This window comes from Euprymna scolopes, chromosome 14 (genome assembly GCF_053919585.1).
Source record: "Euprymna scolopes isolate OS-2025 chromosome 14, ASM5391958v1, whole genome shotgun sequence".
In the NCBI taxonomy this organism is placed as follows: domain Eukaryota; kingdom Metazoa; phylum Mollusca; class Cephalopoda; order Sepiida; family Sepiolidae; genus Euprymna; species Euprymna scolopes.
The window spans coordinates 76,127,958-76,147,553 of record NC_136495.1 but is presented as its reverse complement, the minus strand read 5'-3'; the positions used below and the strand labels follow the sequence as shown (position 1 = coordinate 76,147,553).

The 19,596-nt window shown below is 33.1% G+C and overlaps 1 protein-coding gene across 1 annotated transcript in view; it reads left to right on the top strand.

Annotated features, from left to right (window-relative positions):
• Positions 1–19,596, top strand: part of LOC145293101 (dynein axonemal heavy chain 3-like) — a 404,365-nt gene that overhangs the window by 298,034 nt on the left and 86,735 nt on the right. Inside the window, exons 58-59 of the mRNA XM_080139477.1 lie at positions 6,228–6,388; positions 17,043–17,200. Coding sequence (XP_079995603.1) covers positions 6,228–6,388; positions 17,043–17,200 — 319 coding nt within the window. The remainder of the gene's footprint in view (positions 1–6,227; positions 6,389–17,042; positions 17,201–19,596) is intronic.

The following is a 19,596-nucleotide window of genomic DNA, read 5'->3' as shown; positions in this document are numbered from 1 at the left end:
ACTCTATATATTAAATTAGGTTGTATTTTGACAATAACGATTCGAATTTTTCTTTCAAGTAATCTATTGTGTCTGCTTTATCACTATAGCCATGGGTCTTTACATTTCTCCAAAGAAAATAATCTAATGAGGTCAAATCACACGAATGAAATGGCTAGTTAATGGATCCATTTTGTGAAATTATTCGTTCATCAAATGTTTCTCTCAGTAAATTAATCGCACGCGGTGTGGCACGTGGCTCCGTCCTACTGAAACCACATGATGACTTGCCAAACCAAGATGAACACAAAATAACCGATAGTTGCCAAACAGAGTTGCTAATTTAAAGTTCGCAGTCTCTAAAAGCACCCGTTATATACAGTGGGTAGCAAAAGTATTTTGGTACATTGTTTTTCTTTTTTCGTATTTCTCAAGAAATATCAAATTAATTTGAATGAAATTTACACTCAATCTTCGAACAGATATTAACTATTTAAAAATAAAACGGAAATAAAGATATACTTAGTTGACAAATATTTATTAACAAAAATCAAATTATTCATATGCAAAAGTATTTAACACACTGCCGAATTTCATTCTTAAACTGTCATTTCATCTTGCTACAATATTTCAACCGATCAAATTTCATTCTTAAGCAACCATTTAATCTTGATACAATATTTCAACCAATCAGAGACCCCAGGGTTCCGGTGTCTTACAGGTCAGTTGATAACAGCTCTCAGACACTGCGCAGGTTTCCTCTTTCATTGCTGTTTTAAAATGGTTTAAACAAAGGATTTGACTAATGATATGCGCCATAAAATCATAGCAATGCATCAAGATGCAAAGGGGGTGCTGGGAAATAGATTTAGAATTAAATTTGGTGGTGATTACAGTTGGGGCTGTCTTGAGAAATTGCAAAACAACGAGTGGTAATACTGAAAATAACTTAAGAAGTGGTCAACCACGTAAATTAAATGATGTTACTGCTCATTACATTGCTCGTAACGTGAAGAAAGAACCATTTCTGACTCGTTCAGAAATTCAGAAGGATTTGCAGGAAGCAAGGACACCATCAAGAAATTCAGAAGGATATGAAGTAAGGAAGGACACCATCAAGAGATCATTGAATCGTACAGACCTGTAATCTAGATCATCGCAAAAGACTCCATTGTTGACCTAGACATGTGAAAGATCATTTGTAATTTGTTTATAAATATTAATGTGAATTGGATGACTTCTGGAACAAAGTTATTTGGTCAGATGAAACAAAAATTGAGCTTTTTAAAAGAAACATACGCATCAGTGTATAGAGGAAAAAGGGCACAAAATCTAAACATTCTAATACAATTCCCACTGTAAAATTTGGAGGTGAAAGTGTGATGATTTGGGGCTGCTTTTTTGCAAATGGAGTTGGAGGTATGGAAATCATAGAAGGGAAAATTAATGCAGCAAAAATACACGAAGATTTTGTCAACATATCTGTTCAAGGGTGCAGCAGATTCAGGATTGGGCCGTGAAAGCACAATGCCACAGTGCCCTAGCAAGTCACTTGACCCAAATCCTATCGAAAATCTGTGGAAAACTTTGAAGTTAAGGGTGTCTGTAAGAGATCCCAAGAATATCAAGGAACTGAAGGAAGTTCGTGAAGTAGAATGTCTGACCCTACCAGCAAGTACTTGTAAGAAACTAGTAGGCAGTTATGGAAGACATTTGGAGGCTGTAAGGCAGAACAGAGGATATACAAGTAAATATTAGTAAATATGTTAAATACTTGTGCATATGGTTAATTTTATTTTTCATTAATAAATATTATCAACTAAGCACATCTTCATTTCTCTTTTATTTTTTAGATAATAGTTCAAAGATGGAATGTAAATTTGATTCGAATTAACTTGGTATTTCTTGAGAAATACAAAAAGGCAATGTACCAACTACTTTTGCTACCAACTATATATATATATATATATATATATATATATATATATATATATATATATATATATATATATATACTGTTTGTGTCTTTTTGTTTAAAAAGTTAGATATATATTTATAAAAACTTACACTCTGAAAAAGAAGATGCTAAATTAAAGCCCACAGGGAAATAAAAAATAGCAACGTTTGACATTTATTAGAGAGAGATTTGTGCATTTCACTGACGCTGTTCATATCTCCAATTTCAACCAATATCTTTTCACAATGTCTACTTCACTTCAATTTCCACGAGTTAATGACATGATTCATTCATTTTTTATACACCTTCTTTGTCGTTGTCTTCTTCTTCTTCTTTTTCTTTTTCTTCTATTTAATGTCGTTGTTTCTTCTCCCTTTTTGTCTTGTTCTTTTTCTTGTTCTTTTTCTTCTTCTTCTTCTTCTTCTTCTTTTCTTCTCTTTAATGTTGCTGTTTTCATTTTCTTCTTCTTTGTCTTGTTCTTTTTCTTCTTTTTCTTTTTACTATTCTTGTTCTTTCTCATCCTCGCCTTCTTTCAGATTTTCTTCTTGTACTTGTTTTTATATATTTTTTTTATCGTTTTTCTTCCTCTTATTGTTGCAGTTCTTCTTTTCTTCCTCCTCCTTCTCCTCCTTCTTTTGGTTCTTCTTCTTCTTGTACTTGTTATTGTTGTCATTCACCTTCCTCTTGCTACAAAAGATGTAACACTTGTGACTTCTTGTTTTGTTTCGATAGTTTGCCAGCAACCGATCATCGTTTGGTCTCACTTTTGCACCCCGTGAACTTTTAAAGAAACTTTTTATATTGCATGTCTATTCCTTTTTAATCTTCAGGGGGAACAACATAACTCAAGAGAATTCCCCACACAAACTCTTCACAATGCATTTTGACCGTTGATTATAGCCATTTTTTTCTTATTCTATACATGTTTCACCAGTTGTTGTTGTTGTTGTTGTTGTAATGTTATTGTATCGTCGTTGTATTTTTTTATTATTGAATTTACTGCTTTACACTCGTTTTCTGCCTTGCCAACTGGTTGTCATCACGTGTGTGCGTGCACTCACACGTGCCTCTTCCACTTCCCCTTTTTGGTTATAGTCAGCTAACGTACTTCCCAACTTCCGGTGCGGCTGCTACCGGAATCGGTGACAAGTTAAATCAGCCCCTTTACTTTCATTGTTCCTCACTATTTCTATTGTGAAGCGATTTACTGAAATAGAAGAAAAGGAACTTATTGAAAAATATACAATAAAAATCCATAAAATTATAAAAAGATAAAAATAACACAGTCTTTATTTGCACTTTTAATAACAAAAATTTAAAAAATAAAAGTTTTTATCTTATTTGAAATTTTATAAGAAATACGTCTATGAAATTATAAAAAAATATGCTTTTTTGATTTTAAAAATATTTTTTACTCGAATTCATATAATAAATTTATATTATTTAATTGGAATTTATTATTGAGAGGAGTATTATTTATTAATTTATTTATTGCGGACTATTATCCTCATGTTTTTTAGTTGTGGTTTCACGACGTTTCGGCCAACTATTCCTCTGGCCTTCATCAGGTGGTAACCGCGACGGGATAGGAACTCTGAATCTCCTAACTACATTGTTGTCGTCTCACCACGTTTTGGCCAAGTAATCCTACCAAAAGCCGGCCAGAGGTTTACTTGGCCCAAACGTGGTGAAACGGCAAGAACTATGGAAGGCAGTAATTGCTGAGGATGCAGTTAGGAGATTCGGAGTTCCTATCCCGTCACGGTTACCACCTGACGAAGGCTAGAGGAATAGTTGGCCGAAACGTCGTGAAACAACTTCTAAGAAAGATGAGTAGTCCGCAATAAATAAAGTAATAATAAATTAATAAATATATATTAATAAATATATGTTTATGAAAGTACAGAAATTAAATTATTGAAATCAAAGTAACAAATGAAATTATTGAAATAAAATAAACTTCCAAACATTAAAAAAAAAGTCTCCAATACATAATATTCCCCAAATAGTTTTAAAATTTTTTAAAAAGTGTTTTCAATAATTATTTAAAAAAAGAGCGCAAAAAATGTTTTTAATATTTAAAAGAAAACAAAAACAAAAAAAAAAAAACTAATTTCAATAATTGTAAATTAAAATGAGACCGAAAAAAACTTTTCAATGATTATTAAATAAAAAAAGAAAACGACATAAAAAGGAATACATGCACAGGGGAGATATAAGTGTGAGAGGGAAAAAGCGAAGAAAATAATTTGTCTTGTCACTGCTTCCGGTAACAGCCACACCGGAAGTTAGGAAATACGTCAGTTTAATATAATTCCACCTTTTCTGCCTCCCACTCTCTTCAATCTCTTACGCCCATCGATTCGCTCTAATCTTGCTCTTTTCTAATTGAAGCCCCAGTAAAACTATTTACTTTGTTTGCCGTTCTTGTGTATGCGATGCAAAAAGACATCGTGTAAACATTCTCTTATCTAATTTCTAAAACATCCTTTCAGATTTTAAAGCATATTCTTCTAATATTAAATCACAAATTCAACGTTTCCTAAAATATTTTAAGTTGGTCTTCAAGCTATACGTCGGTACAAAATATTTTGCCGGTTTGTAGAAAGGCCATTTTAAACCATCATACTTTATTTCGTGCGTATCATTATTACTTAAGCATATCGCAATGATATAACTTTTCCTTTCAGATTATTAAAATATCATTCATATTTTTCTGCAATACAGTAGAACCCCGGGATACGGTGACCCCAAGAAACGTTTTTTCAGGTTACGATGTGGAATATGATGTTTCCCGTTCCCTGGTTGCGTAATTTACCCCGCCGTACGATGTTATTTGATTATATACATGTGTATTAGATACTGTACTGTATTTTGTTAGTAATTTTTAATGCCGTATCCTGGGGGTCTACTGTATTCTCACTCATGTTGACTCGAAAACGACCTTCTTTAGTCAACAGATAGGAAGTAATCTTCTTTGGTGATAATGTTCGTCCTCACACGTTAGTAATGACCAAAGATTTCCTAGGAGAATTTGGTTTGAAAATCTTGCTCTATCCTTTATATTCTTCTAACCTAGAGCCCTCGGATTATCACTTATTTTGAGAAGAAGTGACGGTGGTCTAGTGGTTAACGACATGAACTGACAACCCGCGTGTCACAAGTTCGAATCCAGTTCGTTTTACAAAGATCATTTTCACTTAGGATGTTGGCAACCTTCACATGGTCCTTCCCGCAATCCCCAATGTCTTTCTAGAAATAATTCTGACTACACAAATATCGGGGAAACCAATGCCAGCATTAGAATCTTTGGATTCAGACGATATGATGATGATGAGTTATTTCGAGGATTACAAAACCATTTAGATGATTAGCATCATGAGAGGAGATTAAACATGTTAGATTAATATTTCACCTCAAAACCTAAATTTTTTTTTTACAAGCGATGCATTTAAAAGTTTGTTAACAAGTGAACTAAAGTTATAGAGAGCAAAGATCGTTATTGTTATGAATAAAGATTTAAAAAATCACAGGTTTTCAAAATTTTAAATCGGCAAAAACTTTTGCACCGACTCAATGCAATCTAATGTCCCTTAATCGAAATACTTGATGGTTTTATATTTTTCTGCTTTTGAAAAATAAAACTTTTTTTTTCTATCAATTTTTTCTGTAAACAATTTTAATATCTAAAAAAAAGTTTGGTGCTTATACAGATAGAGTCGACAGATCAATTTTTTTTAAATATGTCGTTTGAAACAAAAGCAATTTTACATACTTAATTGTCATGTCGAAAATAGTAACATATCCCCCCAAAAATGACGAAAATTCATTGAGAAGAACAACTGCTATTGTGTTTTTAGTAAAAGAAAACCTATATAGCTATAGGCTAAAATGATAGTCGTCATTAAAATGTAATGTAAAATATGTGTTCTGAGCTATGTCCCCTGTGTGTGAACTCTTCATCGTCTACTTTAAAACGTCTAAGAAAAATGCAATTTTACCGAATTTTCGTAAAAATTACTTTTAACTATAAATAATTTTCCACTCGATGAATTTTCGTAATTTTTGGATATACTACTATTTTCGGCATGAAACTTAAGTACAGAATATTATTTTTGATTAAAACGACATATTTGAAAATCAGTTTGTCGACTCTATCATAACAAGCACCAAAAATTTATTTATTACAGATCATTTTTATTATTAATAAAGTCTCATCAAAACATCCTTGGAAGTTTTTCTCTCATTTCCTAAATTTGTGAAATCAGGTATATTCGTTTGTGTTTTTCAGTCCATCAGCGATAGCTCTCCCTCCAATATTGTAGAGAAACGGATTGAAAACCTCAACTCGCACTTCACCGGCAGCATTTACCGTAACGTTTGTCGATCCCTTTTCGAAAAGGACAAACTTCTCTTCTCTTTTATTCTTTGTGTTGGCATTATGAAGAGCAGGTAAGTGTTTATTTTCTCGATGCTTATATATATATATATATATATATATATATATATATATATATATATATATATATATATATATAAGCATCGACAGTCTTATTATTGGTATTGGTGGTGTCAATAGTATGATCAATATTATAAGAATTATTACTAGGATTGTTAGCGGGATTAATATTAGTTTTGATATAATAACAGTCATGATGTATGGTATCCAGGTGTGTACATGGATATCTGTGTTTGAGCGTCCATGCATTGATATAACTGTGTATGTAGGTAGAGATGTAAACATATTATAACTGTATATGAGCATTATATGTCTATGTATGTGTATATATGTGTATGTGTATATAGGCGCGGTTGTATCAAGGTGTGGGTATATATACGTGTATTTATATATATGTATGCGTGAGGAGTTTGATAACTTGCGGCGTTTTATTTTTATTTTTGGTTTGTTTGTTTGTTTTTTTAATTTTGTTTTGTTTTATTTTTGTTTTGTTTTATTTATTTATCTAATTTGTTTTAATTTTTAATTTTAATTTTATTCCTGTGTCGATATAGTTATGGCCTGTTTCCATTGCGTTAGTGTGTGTGAGTAAAGTACAACACTCTTGAGTATAGATATAAGCGTATGTTTGCTTCTAGTGTGTGTGTGTGTGTATATGTATGTATGTATGTATGTATGTATGTATGTATGTATGTGTGTGTGCGTTTGTGTGTGTGCGCGCGTGTGTGTGTATGTGGATTGAACGGCACTGGTCAGTACTTAATGCCCATGTAAATGTCTTTAATTTACAGACCGCAAGACAAAAATGCTACATTCTCAAGTGCCTTGTGCCATAAAAACCAAAAGATGGGATAGATGAACTTAAAATAAAAAAGGGAATATAAAAAAAAGGGAAATGAAAAAAATGTTTATTATCTTCAAAGACCTCACTTGTCCTCCCCCGCTTATAACCCCTACCCATGTTACATTCTAACTTTGTAAACGAAATAAGAAAATGTTTTTGTTTGAAATATCAGTTCTCGACGATAATTCTTGGCCTGAAGGCGTAATCCCCCAACGCGGGTGATTACAGAAACATGTATCCACATATGTAACCATAGCCATCAATGTTTGTATAAATAAATTTCATATATATATATATATATATATATATATATATATATATATATATATATATATGAAATTTATTTATACAAACATTGATGGCTACATATGTGCATATGTGAATAGCGAAAAGAAAACACCAGGATTGGTTTGACGAAAGTGACGATGAAGTTTAAGCACTGATTAACCAAATGCACTCATCTCACAAATCTTGGATTGAGGACAAAAACTCAACAGTGAAGCACACAGCCTACAAAAAGTGTAAAGGTGAGGTACAGCGAGCTCTCCGTGCTATGAAAGAACAATGGTGGTACAATAAGGCAATTGCACTGCAGGGAGCTGTTGACAGCAAGATCACGAAAGCCTTCTATGATGGTCTGAAAGAGGTATTTGGTCCTCAGAAAAGCGGTGCTTCTCCATTAAGCACAGCCGATGGAGAGGCATTGCTGACTGATAAATCAGATATTCTCAATCGTTGGAAGAAGCACTTTGAAACTGTCTTAAACACCTCATCTGTAATTGACAGCGATGTTGTGTCCTCTATTCCTCAGAATCCAGATATTCCAGAATTGTCATTGGAACCTGCTTATCAGGAGGTATGGGAAACCATCAAACAAATTGCTTCTGGCAAGTCCCCATCACCAAAGGATCCAATTCCGCCTGAAGTGTACAAGCATGGTGGGCATGTGCTGGTAAAAAAGCTCCATGCTCTCTTTGTAAAGATATATATATATATATATATATATATATATATATATATATATATATATATATATATATATATATATATATATATATATATATATAAAACGGGTACCGATACTGCACCAACCACACCGGGTGTCACTAAGCTCGTCGGACTGCACCGATATTACAGGTCTTCTTTTCGAACGTACGTGGTCCCGTCACAAGTTGGCCTGTTGATCGTCTTCACACGTTATGTTTACATGGTGGGGCGCTTTGCCTCTCGACCGAATTGTCTCCTATCCTGTGTGGTCTCTGGTTACATCAATCACTCCGCTGGTCTTTGCGACTTTCTGCAAAATGAAGAGTCCTCGTCACAAACAAAAAGAACTCCGGTTTATAACAATAACAAACTATTTATTAATTTCATTACTTCATAACAGCTACTGTCTAAATTGAGGTGACTGACTATAGCGGTGAAACGATGTAAGACCAGACCAGTAAAGTCACAGATTTCCCTTTAATACAGGCTAGTTAACATCATAACATCAGGTCCCGAGGGCTCCCAAACCGGGAGCGCTTGACCAGCCCAGCCGTTCAGTTTTCTGGCTACGACTCTACTCCTTTTTAGAATTACTTTTTCTAAATCTAACCCCTTTTGCCCACCTCTCCTTCAGAGAGTGGTTAACACCCTTTATTTCTTCCTCTCAGAGCTTACCCTTCGTCTTGTCCAACCAACACCTCTCTCTCTCTCTCTCCATTTCCTGGGAGGGGGTTTATTGCTCACACTGATATCTATTGGCAATCCCCAGGAGTTTGTCTTTGCCCAGCACTATGCGTGTGGTCCGTTATCATCTAATGTCACTTCTAATACGACCATCTCTTTTGACATATCGTAGATAATTCCAAATCTGTCTGCCTTTTTGAGACAATATAACATCTGCTTTGCCTTTAACAAGCTCATAATGACATATTGGCGGTTGGTCTTATTTTTCTAGCTAAGGTTTTGCATTTCTCTGTACTCCTTCACCCCATCCCGTCCGGTCAAACAACCCCTCTCACCTGAATATGCAGCTCACTGCATGCTCTCATGACATCATAGTGTCATATATATATATATATATATATATATATATATATATATATATATATATATATATATATATATATGTTTTTTTTTTCAAAGTGGCATTCACCCTAGGTAAGATAAACCGGCTTCCTCCAAAGGAGGAACTTTTATGGGAATATCAAATTCATAAGCGGCCCCAAGATGCATGTATATTCCAGTTAGAGGAGATGATAACGTTAGCTTTTTTCAGGTGTTGACGTTCTCCTGTATACAGCACATGGTATTCCCAAATAGTCACCCATCTGATGTTGAGCAAGCTCAACGATGCTTAACTTCGGTGATCTCATGAGAACTGGTGTGTTAAGGTGATTATGGCGTATATCACTGCTAATATAATTGTAACACAGTGCGGATGCGAAATGACATCACCGGTAGAGGAAAATAAAAGCTAAAAAAAAAAGGAGATCATGTTAGAGACGGGAGCACGTTCGTGATTGCATTAGAATCCTGGATGACGTTCAAGAGCATAATCACGTTGGTGACGTCACGACCGTAACAATCAGAAAATAAATATCGTTACAAAGCGAATTGAAGTTCTTTTCTTTTCTTTGTTTACTTTGCGACTGAGGCTACAACGTGTTGGGTAACGTTACATAATGATAGATGGCATGATGCTGTGACAAGCTGCCCTCCGGGATTCTTCTTTGCCGCTCCAAAAAGACAGGTGTTCATTCCGAAACAGGAACGACATTTTACCATTTAGATAAAGAATTTGATGACTTTTGATATAGGTTGCGTTTTAAGTTCCATCCACTCTTCAATTTTCATGTTGGTTAGAAAATTAGTTTATGTATCACAAGTAGGGAAACTTGACATTGCCCGAAATTGAATGATGATCAACGAATGTTGCACACTCTCATATTTTTATTGTCATCGAAATCATTGAGATAGTCAATTTTTCATGCAAATCGATTGATTACCTGTATAACACTATGGACCAGTCAATGGCATTGCTGAGTTGTGTGTTACGTAAATATCTTGGGAACGGTACCAGACTGTGACACAATGGCCCGGTCAATAGGATCTGTCGGTTAGACGTCTTTTTGTCAGAGCTGAAGAGTAAAGGCATTCCTTAGGATTTTCTGTGTGGCTGGCTCCTTCCTTCTCTCAGGATGACGTCTCTGGTGGTTTTCCACATGTTGGAGTTTCTCTGACTGGAATCGTCTTCAGGCACCGTTTCAACATTTAAGGCAGACACAACAACGCAATACAAGTCGTATATATAGAAATCTTAACTATTTATTTTTCTTTACAAAAATTATCATATGATATGTTACAATATTTATAACAATTAACTTAGAAATCAACAGCTAACTATCTAGCTATTCCTTAACTAAAATGCTGCCCCCGCCTTTTAGAGAGACGCACAGATACGCGTCTTCACCTCGTCATTACCGGCTGGAAAGAGAAAGAGAGAGAGAGAGAGAGAGAGAGAGAGAGAGAGAGGGGAGGGGAGGAATCGTGAAATTGCATTTCGGTAAATTCCTCCGTTTACAGCCAAATCACCTCCTGGCTAAGGGGTGGTGGACCACGACGGCCAGTGGTACTAGTAAATCGTATAACACCTGCTCTAGTTCAAGACCCATCGCGGTGCACCAGGAGAAAAGGTCACAGTGACTTAGTCCACAATACATTGTGGTCTACAGTACACTGTAGAGAACCTATTGTTAATTTTATAAAATTATTTTATATGTAATGGCTTGCATTAAAGTTTAAAATGCAAAAGTCAAATATCATGCTTCAATTGCGCTCTAAATAGAAACATTCATTTCGAACGCACCTCTATCATACCAAAGAACCTACTATTAACTTTATATGCATGGTCTTGCTGCTAATGCGATGATAATGGCTTGAATTTAAGTTTAAAATGAAAAAGCCAAGTATCATGGTGCAAGTGTGCTTTAAACAGAAACATTCATTTCGAACGTGTCCATGAAATAGAAAAGAACCTACTGTTGATTTTATTTGTCGAGACTTTCAGCTTGTGTGGTAATGAAACTTCTCAAATACACTTGTGATGTTAACTGTGTAAAGTGTTAACTTTAGTTGAAATCGATTGTTCCTTCTTTCATCAGATTATTTCGATTATCGATTATCGATACTTAGCGAAGATATTCTGATAGAAAACTAATCTAAGTATACTGCCAGGCACATAAATATATTTGTGTAAAATTCCATAAAAATCTATCCAACCGTTTTCGAGTCCATAGGGAACGAACTCGCGCACAGTCACACACACAGGCAAAGTTCCTTTTATATAATAGTAGATTTTTAACTTTCGCTTCTTAAGCATTTATTTTCGTTTTTTTTTTTTGCATTTGCCCTTTTTTATGGGAAGTATTTTTATTTGTTAAAATATTTTTACCTACATAAAATTTTATTTGGACATCTGTTTCTAGGTTTAACCCGTCATGGATCAACCGCCAACAATCACAGCGACACTATCAGTAGTCTAGCGTCTTACCGTTGAGCTAGAACGGTTTCTTAGATTTTATGCAAGATTTTTTATCGCTTTAAATATAAGATCCGTTACTGCAACCTTTCTAGGGATATGTAGGCAGTGTTTTAACCGTTGCTTGCCTTGTATTTTTAATTTTCACTTCCTAAACGGCGAAGAGGAGAGTTACCTTCCTTTTATTATTATTATTTTTTTTTTTTGCATCGCCCCTTTTTTGATGGTACGTATTTTTATTTATTAAATATTTAAATATTTTCACATGCATAAAATTTTATCCACGGACACATGTTTCTGGGTTTAACTCGTCATCAGCAGGGATCAACTGTCAACAAAGATCGAACTCGCAACAACACTATCAGTAATGTAGCGTCTTACTAAGAAGTCTTATCAGATGTTATGCACAATTTTTATCGCTTTCCTGCTCCTTTTCTAGCGATATATAAGCAACTTTTTTTTTTTTAACTATTGCTTATTTTGTATATTTTTACTTTTCGCTTCCTGAGAGTAAAGTTACCTCATTTTGATTTTAGTTTTTAGCGTCGCCCCTTTTTTGATGTGACACATTTTTATTTATTAAATACTTAAATATTTTTGTTCAAAAATTAAAAAAAAATGTTTTTACGTGCTAGACTACTGATATTGTTGTTGTGAGTTCGATCCCTGTTGATGGTTAATCTGTCTCTTATATATATATATATATATATATATATATATATATATATATATATATATATATATATATATATATAGGTTTTCTGTAAGGTGTGACGAGTCTGCTGGATTGTAAATATAATCCAGCAACTGAAACATATGTAACTGAACAGATAAAACGGTAAAAAAAATAAAACGTATACATACATACATATATATATATATATATATATATATATATATATATATATATATATATATATATATATATATATCAGGCATAAGCCTGAAGAATCCTAGAGCGGATGAAACGCAGAATATTCAGTGTAGCTTAATCGCCATATATATTTTATAAGTCTCTCTCTGTCTCTCTCTGTCTGTCTGTCTGTCTGTCTCTCTCTCTCTCTCTCTCTCTCTCTATATATATATATATATATATATATATATATATATATATATATATATATATAACCGTCCATTTTCCTTCCAACGATGACTTCAACCAAAGCAAGAGACCTCGGTTAGCACATAACACCGACCCTCTGTTGGGAATCAATTCACCATCGCTTGGTAACAGCTTGTGATAAGTATTATAATATTATGCAATTATTATTGTTGACTCTTGTTTCGTGTGCATCACAGTTATTGCAGTTTGAACGCATTTCACAAAGATTTATGGTCTACAGAGTAAGCATATAATCAAAACACTTTGTTGGCATGCTAGATTGTGTTACTTTCATCGCATAATTTTCCAATTAAGACAAACATCTTATTCATTCTGTAACGAGATATTTTCTTTATTTATGTTCCGTCGATAAACAGCTGTTGTTTATATTGTGCTTGACATGTTGATAAACTGAGCGGTTCAAGTCAGAATGCGATCGTCATTATTGCGGTGTGCACTAAATATGTATATATCATATATACGCGTTAGCATTGATTTTTCTTTTATGTCTGACATAGAGTGAATTGCTTTTTTAATCACCTTCCTGGTCTTCAAGTTAGAATGAAAGTGTTGTATCTTAATGAAGTCATTGTACATAAACGACTTCATTTATTTTCAACTAGCAGACCGCTCGACGTTGCCCGGTCGTAAAATACGCTTATATATGATATTTTAACGTAGGCAAATTTCATATTTATTATTATAGAGTAAATGCTCTTTTGATTATAATATTGTACCCAATATACGTTAGTGAGCCCCCCCCCAGCGTGGCCTAGTTGTAAAATACGGTTAAAGATGATATTTCAATTTATGCAGATTTCGTATTTATTATTATAGAGCCAATGTTCCATTGCTTATTATTATTATTATTATTATTATTATTATTATTATTATATTATTATTGCTTATTATGTTGTACCCAATATATAATAGTGATTCCAAAAGTTAAAAAAATATGACTTAGGTGCCATCAGCTAGAATCGATACCAAAACATTTAGCGCTGCAGCCTTAGTCGTTACTGTCTGAGCTAAGTACAGATGAATCAGAAAACTTAATCAATTGACCGACTCTACCGTATAAATGTATATTTGCACATGCGCAGAAGTAGCACATTTAGTCGACTTACGTCTGCCAAGTTTCATTTTTTTTTTCAATTTTGCCTCTTAGCAACTATTTTTACCGGCTAAAAAGCAAATCGAATTTGTTCCACACATCCAAACCCCCTATATATATAGTTTCAAATCTGTAGACCAGAATAGTTTGGTAGAAACTGTTCTGCAGACAGACAGACAGACAGACAAGCAGACAGATAGATAGAGTAACTATTATACAGAAACAGATAAAAACATTTTTTAACGATTTAGGAAATTTAATTAAGCCGGCTCCTGCAGCAAATGTGGTATTATGGTAATTGGTGATTCTAGCTAAGAGTAGGATAGACACCTTTAAGTTATAGTAACAAACGATGACCAAGAGTATCCATTTTCCCTCACTTTCGAATGGTCTTGTGCCTACTTTGTTTAAAATGTTTAAAATGTAATTTTTTTGTGTGTGTCCTCTAAATAAACAATTCAAAGTGTAGTATATGTTCTCCACTAAGGCGGAGAATTTAGAAATCCTTGTTGGGGCAATTTTAGTTTTTGTACCATCTAGAGTGCCTTTTTGTTTATTTTATTTTCTTTGAATTGCCGCCATTAGTGCCAATCTGAATAAGTACGGAGGTTTTAATACCATTAGAACACACTATGGAGCAGGTGCTAGTGTGATTGCAAGAGTTAGGAGTCGATGTAGTGTTCGGTAATTCAGCACACTAACTGACTCTAATCAACAGGAAGCTAGGATTTACCGATAGTAGATGGTAATAGCCAATTTCTTGTCCCTTGATGAAAAAAGTTCCGAGCTATTGTATGTCACATAAATACGTTTAGATATTTTTTCAAAGAAATATGTTTATTTTCACAAAATTTTAAAGACATATTGTCTTTAAATATATAAATACATTTATTTACTTTTGTGAATGTATTTAATTTTTCAAATAAATATGTTCTTTTTCGCACAAATTTCAAGATTTCTTTAAATATATAAATATTTATTTTCGGACAATTTTAAAGATATATTATTTTTAAATATATAATATGTTTATTTGCTTTTATGAATGTACTTTTTTTTCAAATAAGTATGTTTATTTGCATATTTTTAAATATATTTATTTGCAGACATATTTTAACAGAAATGAATGAATATTTACCAGTTCCCAAAATATGAATATTTCAAATTCAAACTACATAATAAATATAAATCCAGTAGATGATATTGCCGAAATTCTTTGTAAAAATCAGTGCCGCCAAAAAAGAATTTCTGAAGATATCGAAAAAATGCAAATAAAAATTATTTTACATAAAAAAATCAGTTTACGAATATTCTTAGTTATTATATTTAAAAACAATATATTTTAAAAATTGTGCGAAGATAAACATTTATTTGGAAAAAAATATCTAAACGTATTTGTGTACAAAAAATTATATTCATAAAAGTAAATAAAGAGATATTCTTTTTTATTACTAGCAGGAAGACCCGACGTTACCCGGGATTGAATGATGATCAACGTATTTTTCACACTCCCATATTTTTATTGTTATCAAAATCAGTGAAATCGATCATTTTTCAATTAAATCGGTTGATTGCCTTCTTGTGCAATGATAATAGCTTGAATTTAAGTTACAAATGAAAAAGTCAAATATCATTTTGCAATTGTGCTCTAAACAGAAACATTCACTTCGAACACGCCCCTGTCATATCAAAGAATCTACTGTTGGTTTTATATGTCGGACCTTTATGCTAGTGTCGTAATGAAACTTCTCAAATGCACTTGTGATGTGAGGTTTATAAGGTGTTAAGTTTGGTCGAAATCGTCTGTTCCTTCTTTCATCGGATTATTTTGATTATCGATTATCAATACTTATTGAAAACATTCCGATACAAAGCCTATCTAAGAACGCTGCCAGGCACATAAAGTACCTTCGTGTGGAACTTCATAAAAATCGGCCCAGCTGTTTTTGAATACTTAGGGAACTCTCTCTCTCTCTCTCACACACACACACACACACACACACACACAGACACACACACATACACACACACGTACATACAGACACACACACATAGACACACAGAGTTCCTTTTATATAATAGTAGATATATTTAGTCAATACTGAAAAAAAAAAACACACACACAATAATCTGGAACTATTTTCATCAGGGGACGACAAATTGGCTATCATCACCAAATTTACTTCCGGCAAATCCCAACTTCCTGCTGATTACAATCAGTTAATATGCCGAATTGCTGTAAGTTCATGGAACTTGTGCTGTACTAACAAACGAAGCGTTATATTTGTTTACAAAAGTCTAGTTTCTTTGGCATGTGTATGCTATGTGATGATGTATGGAGGTGAAAGCTGACTAGTAAGTGTTGCATGGAAAGAATTAATACAAGATGTCTGGATGTTTGATGTGAGAGCTGAAGACAGGCGTTGTATGGAGAGAAATGATACGATATTGATATGATACACATGTTTCTAAGAAACAGTCTTGGATCTGATAATCTCAGAGTAGAAAGATTAAATCTAGACAGTATAAGGAGATGCGTGCAGAACAGGAAACTTTGTTGGTTTGGTCACATTGAAAGAATGAATCAGAGTTCTTAGGTTCGTAGATGTAGATCAGTTGAAGTAGCAGTGTCTACTGGCAAGGAACGACCAATGAAAACATTGGAGATGATTATAAGGATAGGCTATAGAGGAAGAGGGATAAATAAAGATCTTTCCAGAGATAAGTTAGTTTGGAAATCAATTTTTAAAAGTCACCAGAAACATGTCGGTATGTAAAATGGACATTAAACTGAATATGATGAGTTATTTCCAAATCTCATATTTTCAAGAAAGATAAAACTATTTTGAATTCATGACATATTGGCTTCTTTTGGACAGTTTCCAAGACTGTTGGCATATACATTGTACATTTACCTACAATGAGAGTTTCTGAAATGCAGGAGAATTTAGTTTGAATGTTTACACACATTTTTTAAAAATTTACATTTCAACACAGACTAAGAAGATTTTAAAATTTTTTTGTAAAATGATTTCCATCAATAATATCTTATTTAAATATTCTAGCGGCAAGATTGATGAAGATGTTTGGCGCTTTCTGTTGACTGGTGGAGTGGCCTTAGATAACCCCTATCCGAACCCGGCACCCGAGTGGTTGACTGAAAAATCTTGGTCAGAAATAGTGAGAGCGTCCAAATTGCCTGGCTTAAAAGATTTTATGTCTCGTAAGCTTTAATCACTTTTCTCTATTTGCACTTTTTGTTTATAACTCTTTATTTATTAGGTACGAGCAAAATGAATGCCGATGCTCAAAATGTATAAACATTTTGACCACTCCCTTTACTTAAAAATTCACCAAAAATCAGGAAATTAAACAATTTTAATGAAATTTTCAGTACTTATAAAATAATGATCACGGAATATAGTGAACTCATTATTTTTTATTTAAATCTTACTGGAAATGTATTATTTTGTTTAAACAAAACATACCTTTATTATAGTTATGGTTTTCTGTAGTAAAAAAAAAAAACGCAAGAATTTATTTGTGCTTTTTTTATGAAAATAAAGCATCGTAAATTATAACAATTTTTAAAAAATTATATAGTTTTTACAGAAACATTACGAAAAAAATCCCCTAAAGTTCGTATTAATGAATTCAATATAACTCGACGAAAAATGAATTTCTCAAACTACCGATATTACCATTGTTGTTTTTAATATTTTCGCACAAAAAAATTATAATAGCAAAAATATTTCTACTTTTTTTTTTTTAAATTACAGGTTTCGCATAATTTTTATATACAAGATTTTAATGATTTCTTTGCTCACAAGACTGTGAAACTTTTGGCCTAACATAATTTTTATATAATATTTAACAATAATTAAAAAAATATTTAATTTAAAACCAGGAACATAAAAAAATAATTAAATAAAAAAAATGGAAAAAATTATGCAAACATTCAGAATAGGAATGTAAGAATGCACGCCTGGGGGGGAAAAAAGAAAACTATCACACCCCTTCCTCTCTTTTAATTACATGACGTTATTTTCACAGTCTTTCGACTGCCTGAAATTGTGGGCCTTCGTATATTCCGTGTTTACAAAATTTTAGTTTGTTGCGTTTTGTGAACAGCAGAATCACTCGGTTTTTGGGCTGATTAATTTATGTTTTGTACAAACAAGGTGTTTTTTTTTATTATTTAATTCAATATCTTAAGACTTTATTTTACTAATTATCTTTGAAATAAACCCAGAAAATTAATATTAATCTGTTAAAGGATTTTTACAATGAATTTATTTAACTTCAAAATTTAGCTGAATTGATTAGCTCGCCGTGAAAACATTTTTCATAATTTTTATTTTTCACGTGTACAAATATTTTGTTCCTTTTGGAAGTTAAGTTTTGTCCTTAATCTTTCAAATACAATCAAAAAGTAGTCAGACACCTACAAAAAAATTATAATAAATCGGCTTTCAAAACTAGGTCCCCCTATTTTTGTCCGCCCATTTTTGCCCATACCTATTATTTGTTTATTTTTTTTCATTTTTATTTATTTATTTTTTAAGAAAACCTTTTGTGCAGAAAACTAAAATAAAGATCACTAAAAATTTACCTTCCTCCAATGTCACATGCAACATTCATTTGCCATTAAAAAAAAAGAAATACTTTTATTTGTCCCCAAAATTATACAAGAGACGTTCCAAACGTAATGCTTTCTATTTTTTATTCCGCCCGAATAGATCAGAAGGAATTGCAAATTGTAATTGTTATGATGACTGAACCTATGCATTCATGGCCTAAACGTTTCTGCAGATATTGACAGTGTGAGACTCTGAGAAAGCAACCCCTGTCATGGACGATCGTCAGAAGTAGAAATGCGTTATTGATTTTCTCCATACAGAAAAAAATTGAATCGATCAACATTCACTGGCACTTGTTGAATGTTTACAAAGTTGATGCAATTGATGTAAACACAGTTAGGAGATGGAATTGTTGATTTCAGAGTGGCGACAGAGATGTGAGTGACAATGCTCGCTCCTGACTTTTATGACCAAGGTATCAAAAGAGGCTGACAAAAGTGCATTGAGATTAGTGCTGACTATATAGAAAAATAAATTTTGTAGCACAAAGGTTGCTCGTTTTAATGATGTCACTCTCGTCTTCGTAGCTCTTCAACTTTTTGAGTTAAAAAATAGAAAGCATTACTTGTGGTACGCCCCTTGTATATTGCAACTAAAGCATAAGAGGCTACTATGGTAATAGCCAGATTTATAAAGGGCCACAAAATGTTTGTTTGCATTATATTTAACTTTCTGCAGGTTGGTACTGTCGCAAAACAGTCAGCAAGGGGGGGGGGTCCAAAGACAAGTAGTTTGAGGGAAAGAAGCTGTCAGTGTATAAAATTTTCCAGTATTTAGGGACTTCTACAGTGAAGAGGAAGATTTTTTTTTAATGAATATCGTTTGAGACAAGGCCTGAAGCCACTTGATGTAAGGAGTTAAACTGCTACTTCAAGGACAAAAACTAGCCAATGATAAGTGTTAGATGGCAGATTCCAACCCAGAAAACAGCAATTCTTCCTCCTTTGTCAGAAAGGGGGAGTTTTGAGTTTTTTTTTTT